Here is an 18,174-nt window from a genome sequence, read left to right as displayed (position 1 = left end):
AGCAAGCAGGGAGAGCTGACTGAATCTGGTCATGACAAATGAGCAGCTTTTGATTTGCCAATCTTTCACCCAGACTGAGGTTCAAAAGCATTCCAAAACTTGCTGTTTCCTAACTCCAGAAACCAATCCTTCACCTAGCTGGCGTTTGCAGCTCCAAGCCTGGATTCCATTATGGCTCTGACTCATGGACTGCTTGGATGACTGTGCTGCCATTTCCTCCTCGCAGCTCCGCTCACAGGCAGCTCTAATGCTACAGCCAAGCTGGAATGCAAAGATGTGCCACTGAAGGGCAGAGTATGACAATGACAGTGGCTTGATCACTTCTGGAAGTGCACCCAGACATGAGGAACGTTACCTTCTTCAAAAGGCTTTCAAGGAGTTTATGACTGACACCTGACTGGAATTGTACAGCCAGATCCAGTGTTCAGATCCAGCCTATGCACTAACCTGTGTACTTGTCAGGATGACTTGTTAAAGCAGCCAAATATGTCAGATGTTTGTTTATTGTCACATTCACACTTCTGTGTTCCCTTCTTACTGGCAGGAATAAACCCAACCTTTTTCTGTGTTTTTGGTCTGTAGGTTTTTATGAAGGTAAGTGGGAGACAACTCCAATGTTTATTTATTTTCTCCATCAATCATTGACATTGGTTAATGATCTAATTTTACCAATGTTCATATCCACAGCCACCAGTTAATAAAAACATTAAAATGTATTTTTATGATGATCAATAGTGACATCCCTGTCAGTATTTCTGTGAAGCTGAAAAGAGGAAGGGGAGGTATAGGGGAGGTACTCAGTCACAAAACACATAAACTTTAGAGAAATTATTAAAAAGACCATAAAGTGAGAGTTGCTTATATTAATACTTTGCCCTTTTTTTGCATTTATAGTAAAAAAAAAAGACAAATTATATATGATGAAAGCTCATGAAGCTCAGAGATTGAGGAATGGCTTCCAGAAATTGGAATTTATTTTTCTTAGAATCGAAACAAAAAAATCACTTGTGATACTTCTGGGCATCAGAGTTAGTGATCTAATAAAAATTGCTGCTTTTAGTTGTCTCCTTCTTTTTATTTGCAGTAATGGCACACATGTCACTAGAAAGGATTCTTCAGAGGCTCAGACTGGGTGGCACAGCTGGCTTCTCAAGAGCAGTGGGGTTATTTCATTGTGCACACTTCCTAGGACCTGAGTTGTCCATGGGAAGGCCAGGAAATGAGGAATAGGGATGGGTCTTTGCTACGAAATCATTCAGCAGAATGCTAAACCACAGCTTCCTAAGCTCTAGGGTAGTCACTGACAAAGAATGAATGCTTTGTACAGCTGCTTCCCCATGTGCAATTCCTTTCTGCAGAATAAATTGCCTAATTCATTACTTGTCTAACATCATTTCTGCAGTCCCTCATTGGATGCACCACTTTTCAGAATACTGTTCCAAACCGTGCAGTGTGAATAAACTTAAGATACTTAAATTTTTCTAAAAATTCATTATAGTAAATATTTTTCATCTTGGAATGATACATAAACTAAGCTTCATTTTGCTGTTGGATGTAAAAAATTAAAATGTATCCTTAATTACGACCTAAAAACTGTCTTTTTTCTACTTGAGAATTTTGGAGCAAAATGTTGCTGAGAATAACTTCAAGTGTATACCCAGAGTTGTTTGTATGAGATATATGGAAAAAAACCCCAAAACAACATAAAACTCAAGATCTAGTGAGCGCTGGTAGCGCTTCAGAACAGCTTAAGCTGAGTGCATAATGATTACTGAGCACAACTGTCAGGTTTAACCTAGGAATAAAAATAACACGGGCAAAAAAATGCCCAGACTGGGAAACACTTATGCAAGATGTGTCCTTTTTGTCAAAAAGGTCAGAAGTTTAGTGTGGTTTTGTTTTTCTCAAATAGAAAATGATGGTATTATTTAGTTGTTTGCATTTTTAAGTTCTCAAATTAAATTTATCTGCAATAACAACTTCGTTTGCTTCCTGGAATAGAGGTTGGGATTTAGTTTTGCTGATGGTACAGTCATCTCTGAAGCCTCATTGTCTAGGAAACGGTAGGCTAGCTTTACACATGGCATGGTTAGTATGTGAAACCGATACGTTTTTCAGTCCACATTTTACAATTTGAACTTTTCTTTTTTCAGCACAAAAGACCTTCTAGCGCATCTCCTTGTTAAGGTAGTTTCAGCTGCTGCTCTTCCTTAAGAACACAAGGAGAGTTAAAATCACTGCAAAGCCATTCTGCTCAGTGTAAGTGTTTTAACAGTTCAAGTAAGCAGAGGGAACAGCCTGGTCAGGCCAGAGAGAGTTGATGGAAGTCTGGCAGCACTCTTCCACGGCCTCTTCAGGGGTTACAGAGGGGACAGGAGCAAACCTGTGTCTGACAGGCACAGTGAACACACAAGAGGGAACAGTCCTGTATCATGACAGGGGATGATGCAGTTACACAGAAGGCAAAAAATCCTCACCCTGGAGTGGTTTTGTAAAGGTGCAGGTTCTCTGCATGGGGCTGTCAAGTCTCTGCCCTCAGTTGCTTCTGTGCTGGTGTCAGAAGGTCTCTGTAGGTTGGAGACCATCACAGAATTGGTTTGAAGGCAAATGTTTGTGGCTGCTAGGGAGGGATGAGAGAGAAGGAAGAAGACTGGAGAAGCTGATCTATAAAAAGCACGCACAAGGGACTTAGGACTACAAGGAGAAGACAAAATGCACTGCTGCTGTCTGGGCCCAAAGGGTCTTTCTGGTGGTGCTGGGGGAACATGTGGCAGCATCCTCTTCTCCCTTCCCTGACTGCCCAACTTTAACCAAAAAACAAGGGCGAGGGGGAGTCGTGGGGCTGAGTCGTGCTGCTCCCTGGTCACAGAACCAGAGTTATACGGGATGCACAGAACTGGTTATATCCAATCCAACTCCCGGGATGCACAGAATTGGTTATCCAGTCCAACTCCCGGCCCTGCACAGGACACCCCCAGCAGTCACACCATGTGCCTGGGAGTGTTATCCGAACTCTTCTTGAGCTCTGCCAGGCTTGGTGCTGTGACCACTTCCCTGGGGAGCCTGTTCCAGCGCTCAACAACCCTCTGGGTGAAGAACCTTTTCCTGCTATCCATCTTAAACCCCCCCTGACCCAACTTGAGGCCGTTCCGCGGCTCGTCCCGTCCGGCTCCGGGACGGGCGCAGAGGCGCTGGGGCAGCCCCTGTCTGTGCCGGGCCGGCCCGGGCCGCGCTCCGGCACCCGTGCCGGTGTCTCTGCGTGTCCGTGTGTCCGTGTGTGCGGGTGAGAACAGGTCGGCGCGGGGGCTGCGCGCTGCCGGCGGGGGCGGCGCTCGCTGCAGCGCCAGCCCCGCTCCCGGGCGGGCGCGGCGGGCGCGGGGAGCGCGGCCCCGGCGCCCAGCATGAACCCGCGTCGGGGGCTCGCAGGCGGCGGCGGCGCCGAGGTACGAACCCCCGCCCCCGGCAGGTGCAGCGTCCTCCCCCCGCCCGCGGCACCGCCTGCCCTTGCGGGGCCGGGGCTCGGCGCGGTCCCGCCCGCGGAGCGCCGGGCCGGCAGGGAGGGGAAGGGTAAGCGAGGGGAGGGAAAGAGAAAGCGAAGCGTGCCAGGCCCGGCCGCGGGCGCGGGAGAACCGAGGTGAACCCGCGGTCTGCGCCTGCCCGCCCGGCCCGGCGCTCCCGCCTCCCCCGCGCTCACGCCGCCCGCCCCCCTCTCTCCCTCCGCAGGGAGCCGCAGGGCGAGCAGCGCTGCCGCGGCCGGGCTCGCCGCCTCCGCGTCCATGAGCCGCCGCCAGCCGCCGCCGCCAGCCGAGACCGCCGCCGCCGGGCCCAGCTGCCCCAGCCCCGCCGCTTCCGCCGCCGCTCCGCCGCCCCGCCGGAGGTGAGTCCCGCGGCCGGGCCGCCGCTCCCCGCCCCGCGGGCCCGGGCTCCTGTCAGCCGCGCCGGGGCGGGGAGAGGCCGCCGGCAGCCGCCTCTTCGGGGAGGGGGAGATGGAGGCGGCCGGGAGCGGCGTGTGCGCCCCGCCGGCAGTGCGGGCTGGGGTCCCCGCTGCCCGGAGGCGGCCGCGGGGGCGCGCCGGAGCCTTCGCGCCCCCGGGGCGGGGGTCGCTGCCCGCCCGGTGACCACGGCCGGCGAGGGAGCGAGCCGGGACCGGGACACCGCGCCTCGCCCCCTCGGGGACCGCCGCCTGTGCCGCCTTGTTTTGGCCGTCCCCACTCTCTACCTGTGCCACCTTGTTTTTGCCGTCCCCACTCTCTACCTGTGCCACCTTGCTTTTGCCGTCCCCACTCTCTACCTGTGCCGCCTTGTTCTCTGCCCGCAGGACGGTCCCGCGCCCTCCGCTGTGAAGAGCATGGCCGTGACTCTGGAGCAGGCCCAGAGGGTGGGCTACACCTGCCTGAAAGCACTCCTCAGGTTCGCCTTTATGGTCGCCAATAACCTGGTTGCTATTCCGTCCTACGTCTTGTATTTAATTGTGCTGCAGCCTCTCCGAATATTGGACAGCAAAAGCTTCTGGTATATCGAAGGAGTGTTATTTAAATGGCTTTTAGCTATGGTGGCTTCCTGGGGCTGGTGGGCAGGATACACAGGTAAGAATGTCTTACTAATTTGAAACAAACTAATATGTTAAAAAACTGTTTTCATAAGGGGACATATAGAGGAATATCTGACTGTAGTAGATGTGCAGGATGTTCTTTCAGTTGTCTTACACAGATGTATTTCTCAGTTGAGATGCTATGTACTGAAAAATCTTTTAAGTCGTAGCTAGAAACTTTATATGTTTTAAGTGGTTTGGAGTCAGTATTTTGTGCTAGCAAAATGGGAAATATGACTTCTTAGTATCTTGATCACGTTATTTTAGTGTTTCATTAAAAAGATACATCTCCTCAAAAGAGAGTTGATTCGTACTGTATATGTAGCTAGTAGAACTAAACTTTTCTTATATTGTGTGCATCTCTAAATCATCTCCCCTTAGAAATACCAGGAGACAAGGCTAAGAAGTTTGACACAAAGCTCTTGTCAGAAGAGTAGGTCTTCTATTCCTTTCAACAGCTACTGTCTTTTCTGCCGTCACAGAAGGGAGGGAAGCCGAGAGAACCTCTTTCATTCAAGTAGTGATACAGAATATTTCTCAACTGTATGACTCTTCATTTACTGTTAGCAGAGCTAATTACGGTATCTGTAGGGTTTTTCCCTCTGCATGTTTGCTTTGTGGTTATTACTGAACTTGTTTTTGCTCGTTTAGTATTCATAGACTCATCAAGGTGATGGACAGAATTGAAATAATGAGGAAGGCTCTGGTCTTGTCCTTGAATACACTGATTTTCATCCTGGCTACTGCACTTCGTGCAAAAAACAGCTATCAGTTCTTTATATGAGCTTTGGAAAGGGAAGAAGTTAATCTATTGAGTGCAAAGTATGAGCAGCACTCCTAAAATTCTTTCCTTCTCTTCTGCCCAGGCTGCATCTGCAGGTCTTGTGTAAACGAGAAAAACAAGGAATGGCAGCAGACAGCTCTGGAGTCTGGTCAGACTCCTGATTAGTCAGAAAGTCAGTGTTGACCCAGACGGAGTCTTGTTAGGCAACGAGCGCTGACGCCTCTGTGCCACTGTGGCTTTTGGTACCGTCGCGTGCCTTTCCGAGATGCACAGAGTTTCTGTGGATACTCTAGGTGAGCTTCCCGTTCTTTTTAAGGAGGTGGTGGCAGCAGCAGCAGCAAGCTAGAGTCTGATCTGTCGGGCTACAACTGTCACAGCATTGCACTGCTTCAAAACTGCCTTGCCTGGTACAGCTCAAGCTTATCCAGAGATGCTGTTTAAAGACCTTTTTATATGTTTGCTCATTAAAAGAAGTCCACATAGTGTTTGCAGTGGCAGGTACACTTGTAAAAGTCTGCCTTACGTTGTAAAGCACGAAGGCCTTCCAAAAGGAAGGATGTCTTTCAAGGTGTCTTGTGTATTGTTAATTGGAAATGGGAAAGTTTATGGTCATAATGCTGATGTTAAAGTCATACAGTTCATGACCCCGAGGATTCACTGTGTGTACTGAATGTGCTGGTTAAAATTCATTGTCCATGACAATTTTTGAAAGCCATTTCCTCAGGGTAGTTTTACTGCTGCCTGCAGAACTGTGTGGTTTCTTTTGCCCGTTGCTTGGAAGGTGGTCTTAGCATGATCTGCATATCCTAGAATCTTCCTGAAGCATCTGTTTGTTGGTGTTGCTGATCTTTCTTGACAATTTGAAACAATTTGTTTTACAGTCTTGAAATGCCTTAGTATTTTTGTTTGAAGTATTTACAAACTGCTATGCATAAGTGTTGTATGGTGTACGGGTAAGGAGGCCCTTCTTTTTGCTTTTCACTATGAAACATGGCTTTTAGGGAGGATTTTGAGCAAATGCATGTATGAAAGTTTAGTTTAAATGCATTTTATTTGACATGAAGGTCTTAGTGTTTTATACTGAAATTTTATCAATGAGAAAGATCAGCTTATTTCTTTTTCCTTTCTTTAACCTAATCAGTGCTCACTACCACTTGCAGTACAAGCCTGGAAAGTGTATCATTCTGGCTTCAACATATGCAGACAGGGTAATCTGTGTGTCTTTTTTCAGATTAATAGATTTATAAAAAGATGCCACTAGGTCCCCTGCTTTTTATACAGTATAACTAATTCAGAATTGATATACTGTTTTATTAGGGTTGATGTCCAAGACTTACAGTGGTGTATCTGAAAGAGGCATTACTCTGGAATTCTGTTTTAAATTCCCAAAAACTAAGTCAAAGGTAGGCTTCAGTATGTTCTGTCTTTGCAAAAGTAAATACAAAATAGTAGTATGCATTGAAAAGATGAAAGTTTTTTTTTTTCTGAATAGCTGAGTAGTTGGTGAAGGATTTTTTGTTGGTTTGTTCATCTTTAAAAGGATAACCAGATAAATAAGTACTTGTCTTTTACTTGGAGGGAGTGGTCTGCTTCAGTTGTGTTGCAAGTATGTTTTAGTTTTTTAGCTTATTTATTTTTTTCCCTTTCCAAGCTTGGATCATTTCTTGGGTAAGAAGTGACATAAATAATTTGTAATTAAGGATTTAAACTCAGCCTGAAAAATAGATTCAGGGCGGACTTTTATTGCTCCTATAATTTGTGTGTAGTGTGTAGAAGAAAGCTCAACACCAATTGAAGAGAACATGGTGAGTGCTAGCTTTTCCTTCTGGGCTTTGGTGCTGTTGCATAATTGTTGGTATATTTTATTGAATGTAGCTGTAAGAGCTGAGGAAGAACTCCTGAATGATGTCTGCCCTTCTCTTCCTCACCCCTGTCAAACCCTGGAGGGTTTTGTTAGGATCATAGAGGATTTATTATAGAAATTACTTGATCTATGTCTATATCAGTAGCTCTAATCTGTGCTTTTTGATAAATGTAGGTGTTTCTGTTTGCAGATGCACTTGATACTATGTAAAGAAATGGCATATGACTGGACAAGCAAATTAAAGAAGGGACTGGGAAGAGAAATTGTAAAGGTCACTGTCCTCTCCCTAATCTTTTTCTTCTTGAGATGCAAGTATGAGAGAGAACTTGTGTGTAATTGGTTTACTTTGATTTTTGAAGGGCAGAATATGATAAATATCTCTGTGCTCTTGAGCTCCATAGGGTTTCTTACAAAAATGAAAACTGAGTATCTCTATGAAGAATGTACAGACAGTCTAGCAATGTTATTTTATTTTTATATTATTTCAGAAAGGCCTTCTTATAACTCTTTTAAATCTCCTTTTTTAAAGGCATTTTTTAATAAATGCATTGCTCTTGTAGGAGCTGTTCATCCAGGGCACTTGGAATCTGGATACTGGTGTGATTTGAAAGGCACCTTTGAATAATACTTCTAAATATTTTCCTGCATTTGTTGGAAGATGCATTCTAAAAAAAGCAAACTCAAGAGTGCTTGATCCTTTGTTGGCAAGTACCTTTTTCCCCTGTATTATAATTTAATATAGTAATATGCCAGATAGCACTAAATAGTGTAGTAGATGGGAGGGAGATGGAGCATATCTGTGGTGGTGAATTTCTGATGATCTTTTGCTCACTTACAAAACCAGTTTTAAAGCAGTCATCTTAGAGATTACATCCTCTTTGGTCAAGTATTGCAGACTAAGTGTAATATCCATGTACCTAATCAAATCACCAAAAATAGGACTGCTGGAGAGAAGCTTGCTTAATTAATTACGCATAGACAAACTGTTTTGTTGCCTCTCCTGCAGTCTGAATGCAGGAGTTGGTGGGAGCCTGTGATGGTGTTGTTGCAGTATTGCAGTGAGGAGTCTCTAGGGCAGCAGAGCAGTCAGCTGGCAGAGCAGCCCTGCCACTGGGGATGCTGATGTTCTGCTCCAGTGTGCTCCACGTGCTCATCCCACCGCAGGGAGCGGTGCTGGTGCCCAGCCTGCGGATGGGTGAGTGTCCTCTGGCTGCAGCAGTCATCAGCCCTTGGGTCAGCACCAGGGCAGAGGAGCTGTGGGCTCTGCAGGCTTCTGTGCACCTGGGGAGGGGGTTTCCTCAGACCTGTGCCTGGAGTATTTCATACTCCAGAGCAAAGAGGATGCCTTGACAAAACCTTGCGTTTCAGCCTCTCAGTGAGTACTACATGCAGAGTAGTATTGGATAGGTCAGTGGGCTGTGGGCAGGTGGAAGAGAGTAATACACCTGTTAGCACACACAAATTCTTCCTGCTGTGACTATGCTTGCTGGTATAATGATGCAGTGGTTAATTAAAAGTGGACCAATCCTATGGTATTACTGTTCTGTGTCAGCCAGTATGGTGACTAATTTTAAAGAGTGTCTATAAGAATTGTCAGGTTTTGTTAACTGAGGAGAATTTCTTTCCTTCTCTATTCAGCCAGGTAAAGAAAAGCTGAGATGAAGATTTTGATTTTTAATTATCTCCATCTTCTCTCCTCCCAAGTGATTTAGCTTTTATTGGCTGATTTATACATACGATTAGAATGTGACCACTCCATATTTTTTTCAGCAGTCATACCTTTTTTTTCCTTCTAATGCAAAATCTTGTTTCCGTTTTGTCAGTCAACAGCCTTAATTGCTCTTGTCTTCTAAGAATGCAAATATTTTTGTCTTCCAGAGCTGTAAAAGATACAGGTTGGAGTTGCTGTGACAACACTTCCTTGGTGCAGACATGTGCTGTCTGTGCTCCTTCTTGTGACAGGTTGGCCCCTCTCCTCAGGCAGGAAGTGCAGCAGAAGCTGAAGGACAGCAGATGAGATAAAGTAAATTCTTTGTCCCATACAAGGCAGGCAGTGTTATTTCAGGAGACCTATCTATGCCTCTAATCCTGCCCTCAGTTCTGCTCTCCTCAGTTCCTACAGCATCATTTTTCCCTGGCAGTATTTTGCTTTTAGGTCTGGTCACTACTCTGAGGACTGGGCAGGGAGAGGCACGGGGAAACAGCTTCTGGTTTGGAGGTCAGGCAGTGTGTGAAATGGAGAAGGAAAATGGTTCTTGTTAACGTTTTCTCAGAATGTGCAAAAGCACCTGATTTGACTCAGTAGATTTGGGTAGCAGTATACTGCACATAAACTTCTGGTTTATGCTGAGGGCATGCATTGAGTTTTTAGGCAATCTCTGACTTAAATGAAGCTTTCCCTGATGCATAGGTTATGCTGAGATTAAGCAGGAATGTTTACATTCAGTTTGCTGCTTGTAAGAGGAAGTTTGTGTTTACCTTTTGAGCTGTCTCGATAAGAAGAGGTCAGGGTTGGATGAGCTGGGGACATTGGAGCTGTTTCTCAGAGCAAAGGCCCATCAAAGGCAGCTTTGCGTAAGAGGAGGGAAGGTGTGCAGTGAACTTGGTGTCAGCTTCTTTGTGCATGTGATGTGTCTGTACAGAGTGCTGTACAAAGACCCTTGTCCTTTTCTGATGGCATGACAAATCACATCAGGAAATCCCCATATCTCCTTTTGGGGACGTGGGTTACAGTGACCATACTTCTCTGTGATTCATCTAATGCCAGCAAATGTAATTTAATGTGTCAGAAGCAGTAAAGCTTATTATTCATTTTTCTATTGTATCATTTCACTGTAAAGGGTCATTCCAAAAGATTAGATAATGAAATACTCTCTGAGTTGTATTTTTTTCAGAAAGCTGCTGCCTCCTGGCACAAAGCTTAAGAGTAAAAGCACACACTGTTGTTTTTGTTGTTTGTTGCTATTTAAGTACTTTATTCAATTTTTGTTTGTTTGGGGTTTTTTCTTTTTTTTTTCTCTTTTTTTAGAGCAAGTTAATCTCTGTTCCTGTTTCACCTGCTCTGGATAATACAAGAACTATTGCAAGCCTACCAAAGCATAATAAAGATGAAATTATTGATGAGTACATATACAGAAGGGTGTGATTCTATAATTTTAAGTCCAGCAATGGCTGTGGAATGCTTCTAAATTAGCTCCTTTGATTCACAGCCAAAGGAAAACAAAGTTTTAGGAATTCTGAGTTCCATTCCTCCTTATGGTTGAGTTTGCTATTTTTAGCATGTATTTTTATCCCCCCTAGTTCATCTGGGCCTTGGTTTTTAGCATATCTATTTCACATTAGTCTTCTTACTTCTCCATTACTGAAGGGGTATGACTAAGAATACTTGAGAGATGTGTCTCTGTTCCCTTTAACTTCTGTTATTTTCCTTGATGGTAGGCTTTTAGGAACCATGTGAAATAATTAAAGGAAAGCTTTTGTCCAGCTCTGATTTGGACAGGCATAATCTTAGAGAGTTAAATACTTCATCCAAAAATTCTTTGCAGTGAAATTTTTTTTTTGCACTTCAACAGTGTTATCATGTATATTGAGACATGTCAGAGATGATGCCTTTATGTCAAAGATGCATTTATTACTCTCATTTAATGTAACTATTCTAAAGCATGGAAGTTTTAAAGATTTTTAAGAAAGCTGGAGAAAAAAAAAATTGAATGTTTAATGTGGAGAAGACTACTTATTTTCTCTGAAGTTTTGTTCTGGGAAATGACTTTTTTAGAATGAGGCTCAAACAGATTAACAGAATACATCACTTTCCCTTATTCTGTCATGTGTGTGAGAGGGACAGAAAAGTCTAGCCAAAGGTTAGTTTGGCAGGGTTTTAAGGTGCTGAAAAATGGAAGAGTTGTGCAACCCTAATTAGACAGTGTAGTTAGTAAATCCTTTATGGAATATAATCTTAGTGGTGTAACTCTCCAGGGTGAACTGAGCCAAAGTACAGCTCCAAGATATGTAATCTGCTGGTGTTTGTTGGAGTGGGATGTGAGCTCTGATGCTGAGGCTGACAGGTCAAATGTGACTGGGTAGGCATGGAATTGCCCTGTTCTTACAGCCAGCATGTCTCAGATATTAGTCCAACCTCTTGTGTGTGCACTTACTGGAATAAAGTAATAAGAATAGTAAAAACAATAAGGCTAATATGTTTGCATTCCCAAAAATGTTCCATGACACCAAGTGAGGGAATCTGTGTTTAGTGTTTTTCCTCTCCCCCTACAAAGCATTTCGAGCAGGGAGTGCCTCAGAAGAAAGCCAGTCCCAGCCTTTTAGACTCATCCTTCAGTTTTACTGGCCAAATATTTAATGATGTGATGTGTGGGGATCTGGATCACAGCCAGCTCTGGCCCATGCTAAAACTACCCATCCACCCCTTTTGTTGCTGGGTGACATAGAAGACACAGTTCCTTTTGTGGGTGTGGTGAGAGAAGGTAGGTACAAGCAGCAAAGGGAAAGAGGAAGGAAATGTATCTTTGGGTGGCACCACCAGCTTTAGTGTATTTTTTTAACTACTGCTTGTGGCCTCCATTGAAGAGAGCAGTCCTGTGCAGGATAGGGCTTTAGTATGTGAATGTCACTGGAGTAGATTTCTTCATTGATGTTGCTTAAACTGGAGAAGTGCCTTCTGCCAAATTCTTTTAGAGAAGAAAACTAAGCTTAGGGTGAGAACAAATGACTAGGATAAACTGAAAACTAATTCATAAAGAAATAAAGAGACCAGTAGTTCTGGTGCAGGCTTAGCAGTGGGGTTTCTCTAAAGCTTCGTATGTGTAGTAATTGAATTTGTCAGATACAGAGACAATTGTAGGCAACTTCACAAGTACTTAAGCTTCATGAATAGCCAATGCAATACAGAAGTTGTTCGGTGCTGAATAATATAAAGTAATAAACATTTAAGTAAAGTATCAGTTTAGGAAATAGATGAATATAATGGTGGAGAACTTAGGGGAAGTTTTGTCACAGTGAAAAACTATACCTTCTGTTATAAAATATGTAAAGAACAGAATGGAGAATAATACTAAAAAAAATATCAGTGGTTCACCTTCACAGTTCAGTAGTTTTGTCTCAGTTTTAAAGCTATTGAAGAATTAAGACCTCTGTAAGAGGGTCATCAGCCTTGTTAGTGCAGCCTGAAATAAAACCAGAACCATTTCACTCACAGCTGAACTCAAAGTAGAACCAAATTGGACAACTCAGTGATTCTATTTCCTGGGCAGAATAGAAAAGATTCTGTGTAAAGGAGAAGGGCATTTTTAGTGTCTCCATTAAAAGGTAGAACATTGCAAGTCTATGAGAGTTAATAAGACAGCAGTACCTGGAGGTTCTGTTTAATTTTTTTCTTAAACACTTCTAATTATACCTTTTCACAAATGCTTTACCAGATAATGCCAATGATGTTACTTCTTTTGATTCATTCAATATAACTGTAAAACTTCTTGTTTAAATGTTACAGTTCTAAAGGGTAAGGAATTGTCCCTTTTTAAGGAGTTTAATAGTTCATAGCTTAGAGACTCACCTCAGCTTTGTAATTTAAGTAAAGGAGAGGAAAGATTAATAGTTTTATTACTGCTTCTCACTTATGTGGAACTAAAAATAAAAATGGTGTTCTAAGAGCACAGGGCAGAGCTGCTGCTCTTTGGGAGGACATGGGTTCAGGAAAGTTGACTCTTTAGGACAGTGGCATGAGTGCTTGTGGATTTGGGGCATTTTTGGTGGCAAAAGGGAGGACTTTGTCTGACTTCTCTTAAAATTTATTTGGTTTTCTAGCATCCCGTAGTTAGAAGCATGTGGCGTTTCTGTAAAAGTTCATAGTGTCTGTGTTTGCTTGCCAGAACTGGGGGAGAAAAAACCCCATCAATATTAAGAACACATACTTACGGTTAATTTAAGCATCAGTTATGTTTGAGTGTGGTGTTTAAAGTGGGCTATGGAACACCATTTTCATGTAATTTTATTACCTGAGCATTTATTACCTGTGTAGATAAATGTAACTATGTTTAAGTATAGTTTCCTGATGAGATGAAGCTACTTGTTTAACAGCTATTCTTTCTCTCACCTCTCCCACACTTCTGATTTGCTTCCTTGCAAATCTGTCTGCAGTTGACCAGATGGTTCTGATTTCAGGCATAATTGTGTTCTCATGAGTTTTGTGAAAATTGACAGCTGAGTGGAGGAGAGAGACCCAAGTTTGTGCCTCAGTGGAGGGTGCTGCAGGCAGACTCAGCCATTGTGTGTCTTGTTTGACATCTGCTGCTTGTTCAAACAGTGCATCAGTGATTCAGGGTTTGCTACAGTGCCAGCATATCTTGTCCATCCTGTTGGGGAGAAGGAGGTTAGAGAGCGGGTTTGTGGGAAATCAGCATTTGTTACTTCTGCTTCTGGAGCAACACATGAACCTGGCAGTGGCAGATGGTGCTGGAAGCAGCATCCGTTCCTGTGGGGTTTAGTACACCTTGCTTATCACAGTCTTTTAGATGCAAAAGGCATAAAACTCTTTACTCTTGATATTAGGAGAAAGGCTAACTGGTTAAAGAACTTAATATATTGAGCTTTTAATACCTTCTACTCTGTATTAAACGGAAGTTCATGTAGCCTCCTAAAAAGAGGACTGGGAGGACATCAAACTGACTGAAACTCCATCCTGATTTTGGCTAGGATAGTGTTAATTTTCCTCTTAAAACCACATCAAGCTCTTAAGAAAGAGCAGTAATGCTCAGGTTACTGTAGGCAGGTCAGAGTCAAATTAAAAATCAGTTGTGAATCTGACCCTGGGACATGTAGAAATATGAAGTCAAGACATATTTGGGTATATTTGGGAAAACCAGCGAGAGAGCAATGGTGTGGGTTGTAAGCAGTATGAGTGTCTGTCAAGAAAGGGTTCTATACCACTGTTACATCACTCTTGAAGACATCACATTAAAAGTGTGGCCTCTTGAGTTTTGTACCTGAGCCTGTCCTATTTTGATATGCATAAATATATATAGATGGCCTGGCAAATCTCCAACTCCGATAGCTGCCAGTTTGCTTTCCAAGTGCATTCTTCTTTCTTACTCATTTTATTTCCTGTGGTTGTCTCTGGCATGAAATTCAGTTGTTGTTGCTCCTGTCAACAACATTACTTGGAAACAAATAGGACCATAGCCTGTGTATACATTTATAGAGAATGAAGGACCTGTGAGGTTCAGTTTACATTTGTAAAAATGTTTCCAGATGCAGGCGTGGTTAATATAAATGCCTGTGAAACCTCCTGCATGGAGTGGATGACATGAAAATGAACAGATGAATATTTTTGTGTTTGGAACTCTTCAGTTTGTATTATCAAACCTAATACAAACACTCGAGATCGTTTGATGCCTATCTTGGGCTTCTCAAGTTTGATGTGATTTCTGCAGGCTGGAGGAGCACTTCTGTTCCTCCTCTCTTTCAAAGGGAGAAAATACTGAAACATACCTTTTTCTTTTTTCTTTATTGCTCACCTTCTCTGATTAAACATCCTACTGAACTTTAAAAGATAAAATGGAGGGCTGAGTTCATGTAACAACGAGGGGTGTCAGTGTAGGTGGGAAAAGGGTTATTTTGGGTGGCTGCTGTGGGAAGGAACACTAGCAGGTGGCCTCCTCCCTTCTTTTCCAGTCCCATTACCACCCTTTCCTGATTCTTTGCAAGAACTGTGTGGCAAATCCAGCTGTCTGGTCACTAACTGGGTTTGAGTGAAGTATGGAGGATTTGGTTGGGTAGGTAGAATTCAGTGTTTGAATCATACTGACCAAAGCTCTTACTCTGTGAGAATGCTAGACTAATTTTTTTTCCTAGTTTTCTTTTTTTTTTTTTTTTGAAGAAAAAGTAATTTTTAAAACTTATGGCAAGAGTTTCAGGAGTAGAAAAAGCCAAGGCACTAGTAGCCACAGATCATAAGTTGCATTTAAAGTGCTTACAGTGCCCATTGCTCCCCACAGACTTAAGAATAGTCACATAAATCATTTAATTGTAAAGCAGAAGTTTGAGAGTCATCTATCTACTTTCATAAGTAGCACCATTCTATATTTGAAATGGAGAAGCTTATTTCCAGTCTCTGTTGTTCAACACCTTTATGAAACTGCTCTGCACTAAAACAGTTTTTAACTGAAGTACTCTGAAGTCTGTTCTCTTTCTTTTTTTTGTCTCCCAGCATTTTACTGCTGTCATTTTCACCATTTGTTCTAAATCTATTGCAACTTTTTTTTTTATTTGAGATGTAGAATTCTTCTTTAATGTGAGGAGTGAAAAGAGAGAGAAAAAGAGAAGCCTCAATTACTGTTATTGCAGCAGCATATTTCACAATTTGAGCCCGAGTATTTAATTGAAAGGTGCATTCAGTACTGCTCTGTGCATCGAGGATGAAGGATAGGTATTGGAATCATCCACTCAGAATGTTTGAATAAATTTGTTTCCAGAGACTGATCATTTTATGTTAGTAAAAAGTACTGCTGAAGTCCCAAGTAGTGTCTGTTGGCCACAAGTCCAAGGTACTTCTTGCAGTTGTCAGCAGGTGTAAGAGGATTGTTTGTTTTATAATAGTAGCAGGTGCCAGAGAGCTAAACTTCTTGTAAAATTAGGAGCAGTAAACTTTCTGCTGCTCTTTGAGGAGCTAGAATAATATAATGAGAGAGGCTGTTTTTTTCCTGCTAATTGCTTAATTTGTGATAGCCTGACTATGCCATTAAAGGTATTACTTCTGATGTAATGATGGACTTCTGCTTACTGTCAACCTGAAACCTGGCCACACACTTAATTCTTAAAAGTTGCTGAACTGGTATAGGATAACCTGGGGCAAATTTAATAAGAGGTTTTGTTCTCTTGAATTATTTGTTGTGTCATACCAACAAAAGTAATACTTAAGTTCCCAGCTAGAATTGGTATCATACACATTCCAGCATGCTTTTTAAACTTATTGTGGCCTCTTGTTTTAATAATGGAATTTACATAAAGAGAATCATAAAACTAAATATAGGAATTTTCTATTATATTTATTTGCATAATTATCTTCGCATTGGATTATGATTAAATTTGTGGTAACTGAACATCATTTCCCCCAGCCTTTATAAAATCCATTATTTGGAAAAAAATAACCTGGTATCAAGACCAAGGGACAGTGTTTTCATAGTTCTCGTTCATGTTACAACTTCCTTGTTGTAAAGACTGTTACTTTCAGCATGGATGAGAAGTTTTTTAAAGTCCTTGAGACATAATGGTGAAAGGCCTCTCTTGAAATGTTTATCCTTTTTTCTTGCATGTGTGTCCAGTTATTTTTTGATTCTTTGCAGACCTTTCATTTGGAAGTGTTCCCCTCCCTGCTGCAGGTTGAGCATGTCCAGTGCCTGGGTGTGTTCTGTGGGATAAGGCCACGCTGTCCTGCTGGAGCTGGAGGATGGCACAGAGGTGTGTGGGTGGAGAAGAGAGTAATGCTGCAGTTGATTAGCAGCCAGTTGATTAGCAGCCAGTTTTATGGCTTGAGGATATTGATTTTCAGATTATGCTACATCTGCATTCTCAGTGCTCTTGTGATCATTCAGGTGCTCAGTAGCCTTTTTTTTTTCTGTCCAGACTTGACTAAGTTGAAAGTATTTAAATGGTCAATGTCCTTCAAGTGGAGACAAGCTCCTCAGTTCTGAGGTCACTGTAAGGAGACAACAAATAAATGCACAGAAGGGCCTTTCCCTTTAGGCTATTTAACCAAGGTAATCTAAAAGTAAAGGGTTTTCCTGGCACTACTTTTGTGTGGTGATGATTTGTACTGGACAACGAGCTGGGCTGAAAAACATCAGCTTTATGACAAGACATTATCATGTCTTGTGGTGGTAACTTAGGCAAGAACTGAAGAATAAGAAAAGGTAGCTGCAAGGTGTCAGCTTGTTTTAGGTAAACAGAAGGTAGTGACCAGAGCTGGGATACAGGGGTGGTCTCACCAGACTTAGAATCTTGACTTCCACTAATAGTATTGTTTTCTTAACATGAATCTTCAGTTAGTGATTAAAGCCATGCAGTTTTCTTCCCTGAGGAGGAGAAGTAGATTAAGATCTGTTTTTGTTTGTATTTAATCAATATGACTTATTTAAAGGATATATTAAATACCATGTTTTTCTGAGCCCAGTTGATTTGAACAATGAGAAAATGGATTCCTTGCTTAGTAGTGTAATTAGATTTTTTAAAATGTAACTTATATTTTGAAAAGCACAGTCTTAGTCCTTAACTGTTGTCACTCTGGCAGCTTTTCTTGCTGTGTACCCTCTTGCTGTAACCCTTGCCTGCACCTGGTCCCAGTGGTGCAGTTCAGAGCTAAGCAGTTGAATGCTTGGGGCTGATCAGGCCTTTTCACCGTGCTATTAATTTGTGTTTCCATGTAGGGAGAGATGAATGCAAACTCTCACTTGGAGTTTCAGGCAAGTTGCACATCTTGTGTAAAGAAAAAGCAATGTTTGCTTACATCCAGTCTGATTGCAGTTTTCTGGTTCCTGTATTTCATAAACCTCAGGGCACTTCAGAGATTTTCATGGGTACCAGAAAACCCTTGATGAATTACCTAACTATTATGTAAATGCACTAGAACAGCTGGGTTTTATCAGTTTCCTGTGAGAAATTGCTTTCTCTCTTCTTGCAACCCAGTGACAGTTTCCTGCATTCTGCATGCCTTTTACCTCAAAGAGCCTCTCGTGTAGTGCTCTGAAAAGTTTGTGGTCTCAATTAGTACAGTAACTTAAAACTTTCAGTGAGAAATGTGAATGAGACTTAAAATTAGTGTCTTTTTATTGCTGGCCACCCTCTACAGATTTGGCTGAGTTCTTCTGCTGTCCCCAGAAAGACTTGATATAGCATGGCCTTGGGATATTGGAAAATTGCTGCATATGT

General features: G+C 42.5%; 1 protein-coding gene and 1 long non-coding RNA gene across 3 annotated transcripts in view; both read left to right on the top strand.

Moving 5' to 3' along the window:
• Positions 1–3,721: 3,721 nt before the first annotated feature.
• The window catches only part of LPGAT1 (lysophosphatidylglycerol acyltransferase 1), a 58,481-nt gene continuing 44,028 nt past the window's right edge, over positions 3,722–18,174 (top strand). The window contains exons 1-2 of one of the 2 annotated variants that reach the window (XM_021547611.3): positions 3,722–3,877; positions 4,319–4,586. In XM_021547611.3, coding sequence (XP_021403286.3) covers positions 4,349–4,586 — 238 coding nt within the window. In that variant the 5' untranslated portion in view covers positions 3,722–3,877; positions 4,319–4,348. Of the gene's footprint in view, positions 3,878–4,318; positions 4,587–5,512; positions 5,669–18,174 lie in introns of those variants that run through there. The other variant, XM_085576027.1, reaches the window with a different exon arrangement.
• LOC146768042 (uncharacterized) lies at positions 6,669–7,935 on the top strand. The gene is made up of 3 exons (XR_014954017.1): positions 6,669–6,778; positions 7,430–7,510; positions 7,800–7,935. It is a non-coding gene; the product is annotated as an uncharacterized LOC146768042 (long non-coding RNA).

Source organism: Lonchura striata, chromosome 3, assembly GCF_050655825.1.
Source record: "Lonchura striata isolate lonStrDom1 chromosome 3, ASM5065582v1, whole genome shotgun sequence".
In the NCBI taxonomy this organism is placed as follows: domain Eukaryota; kingdom Metazoa; phylum Chordata; class Aves; order Passeriformes; family Estrildidae; genus Lonchura; species Lonchura striata.
The sequence above is the reverse complement of the archived record's forward strand: the minus strand, read 5'-3'. Positions and strand labels throughout refer to the sequence as shown.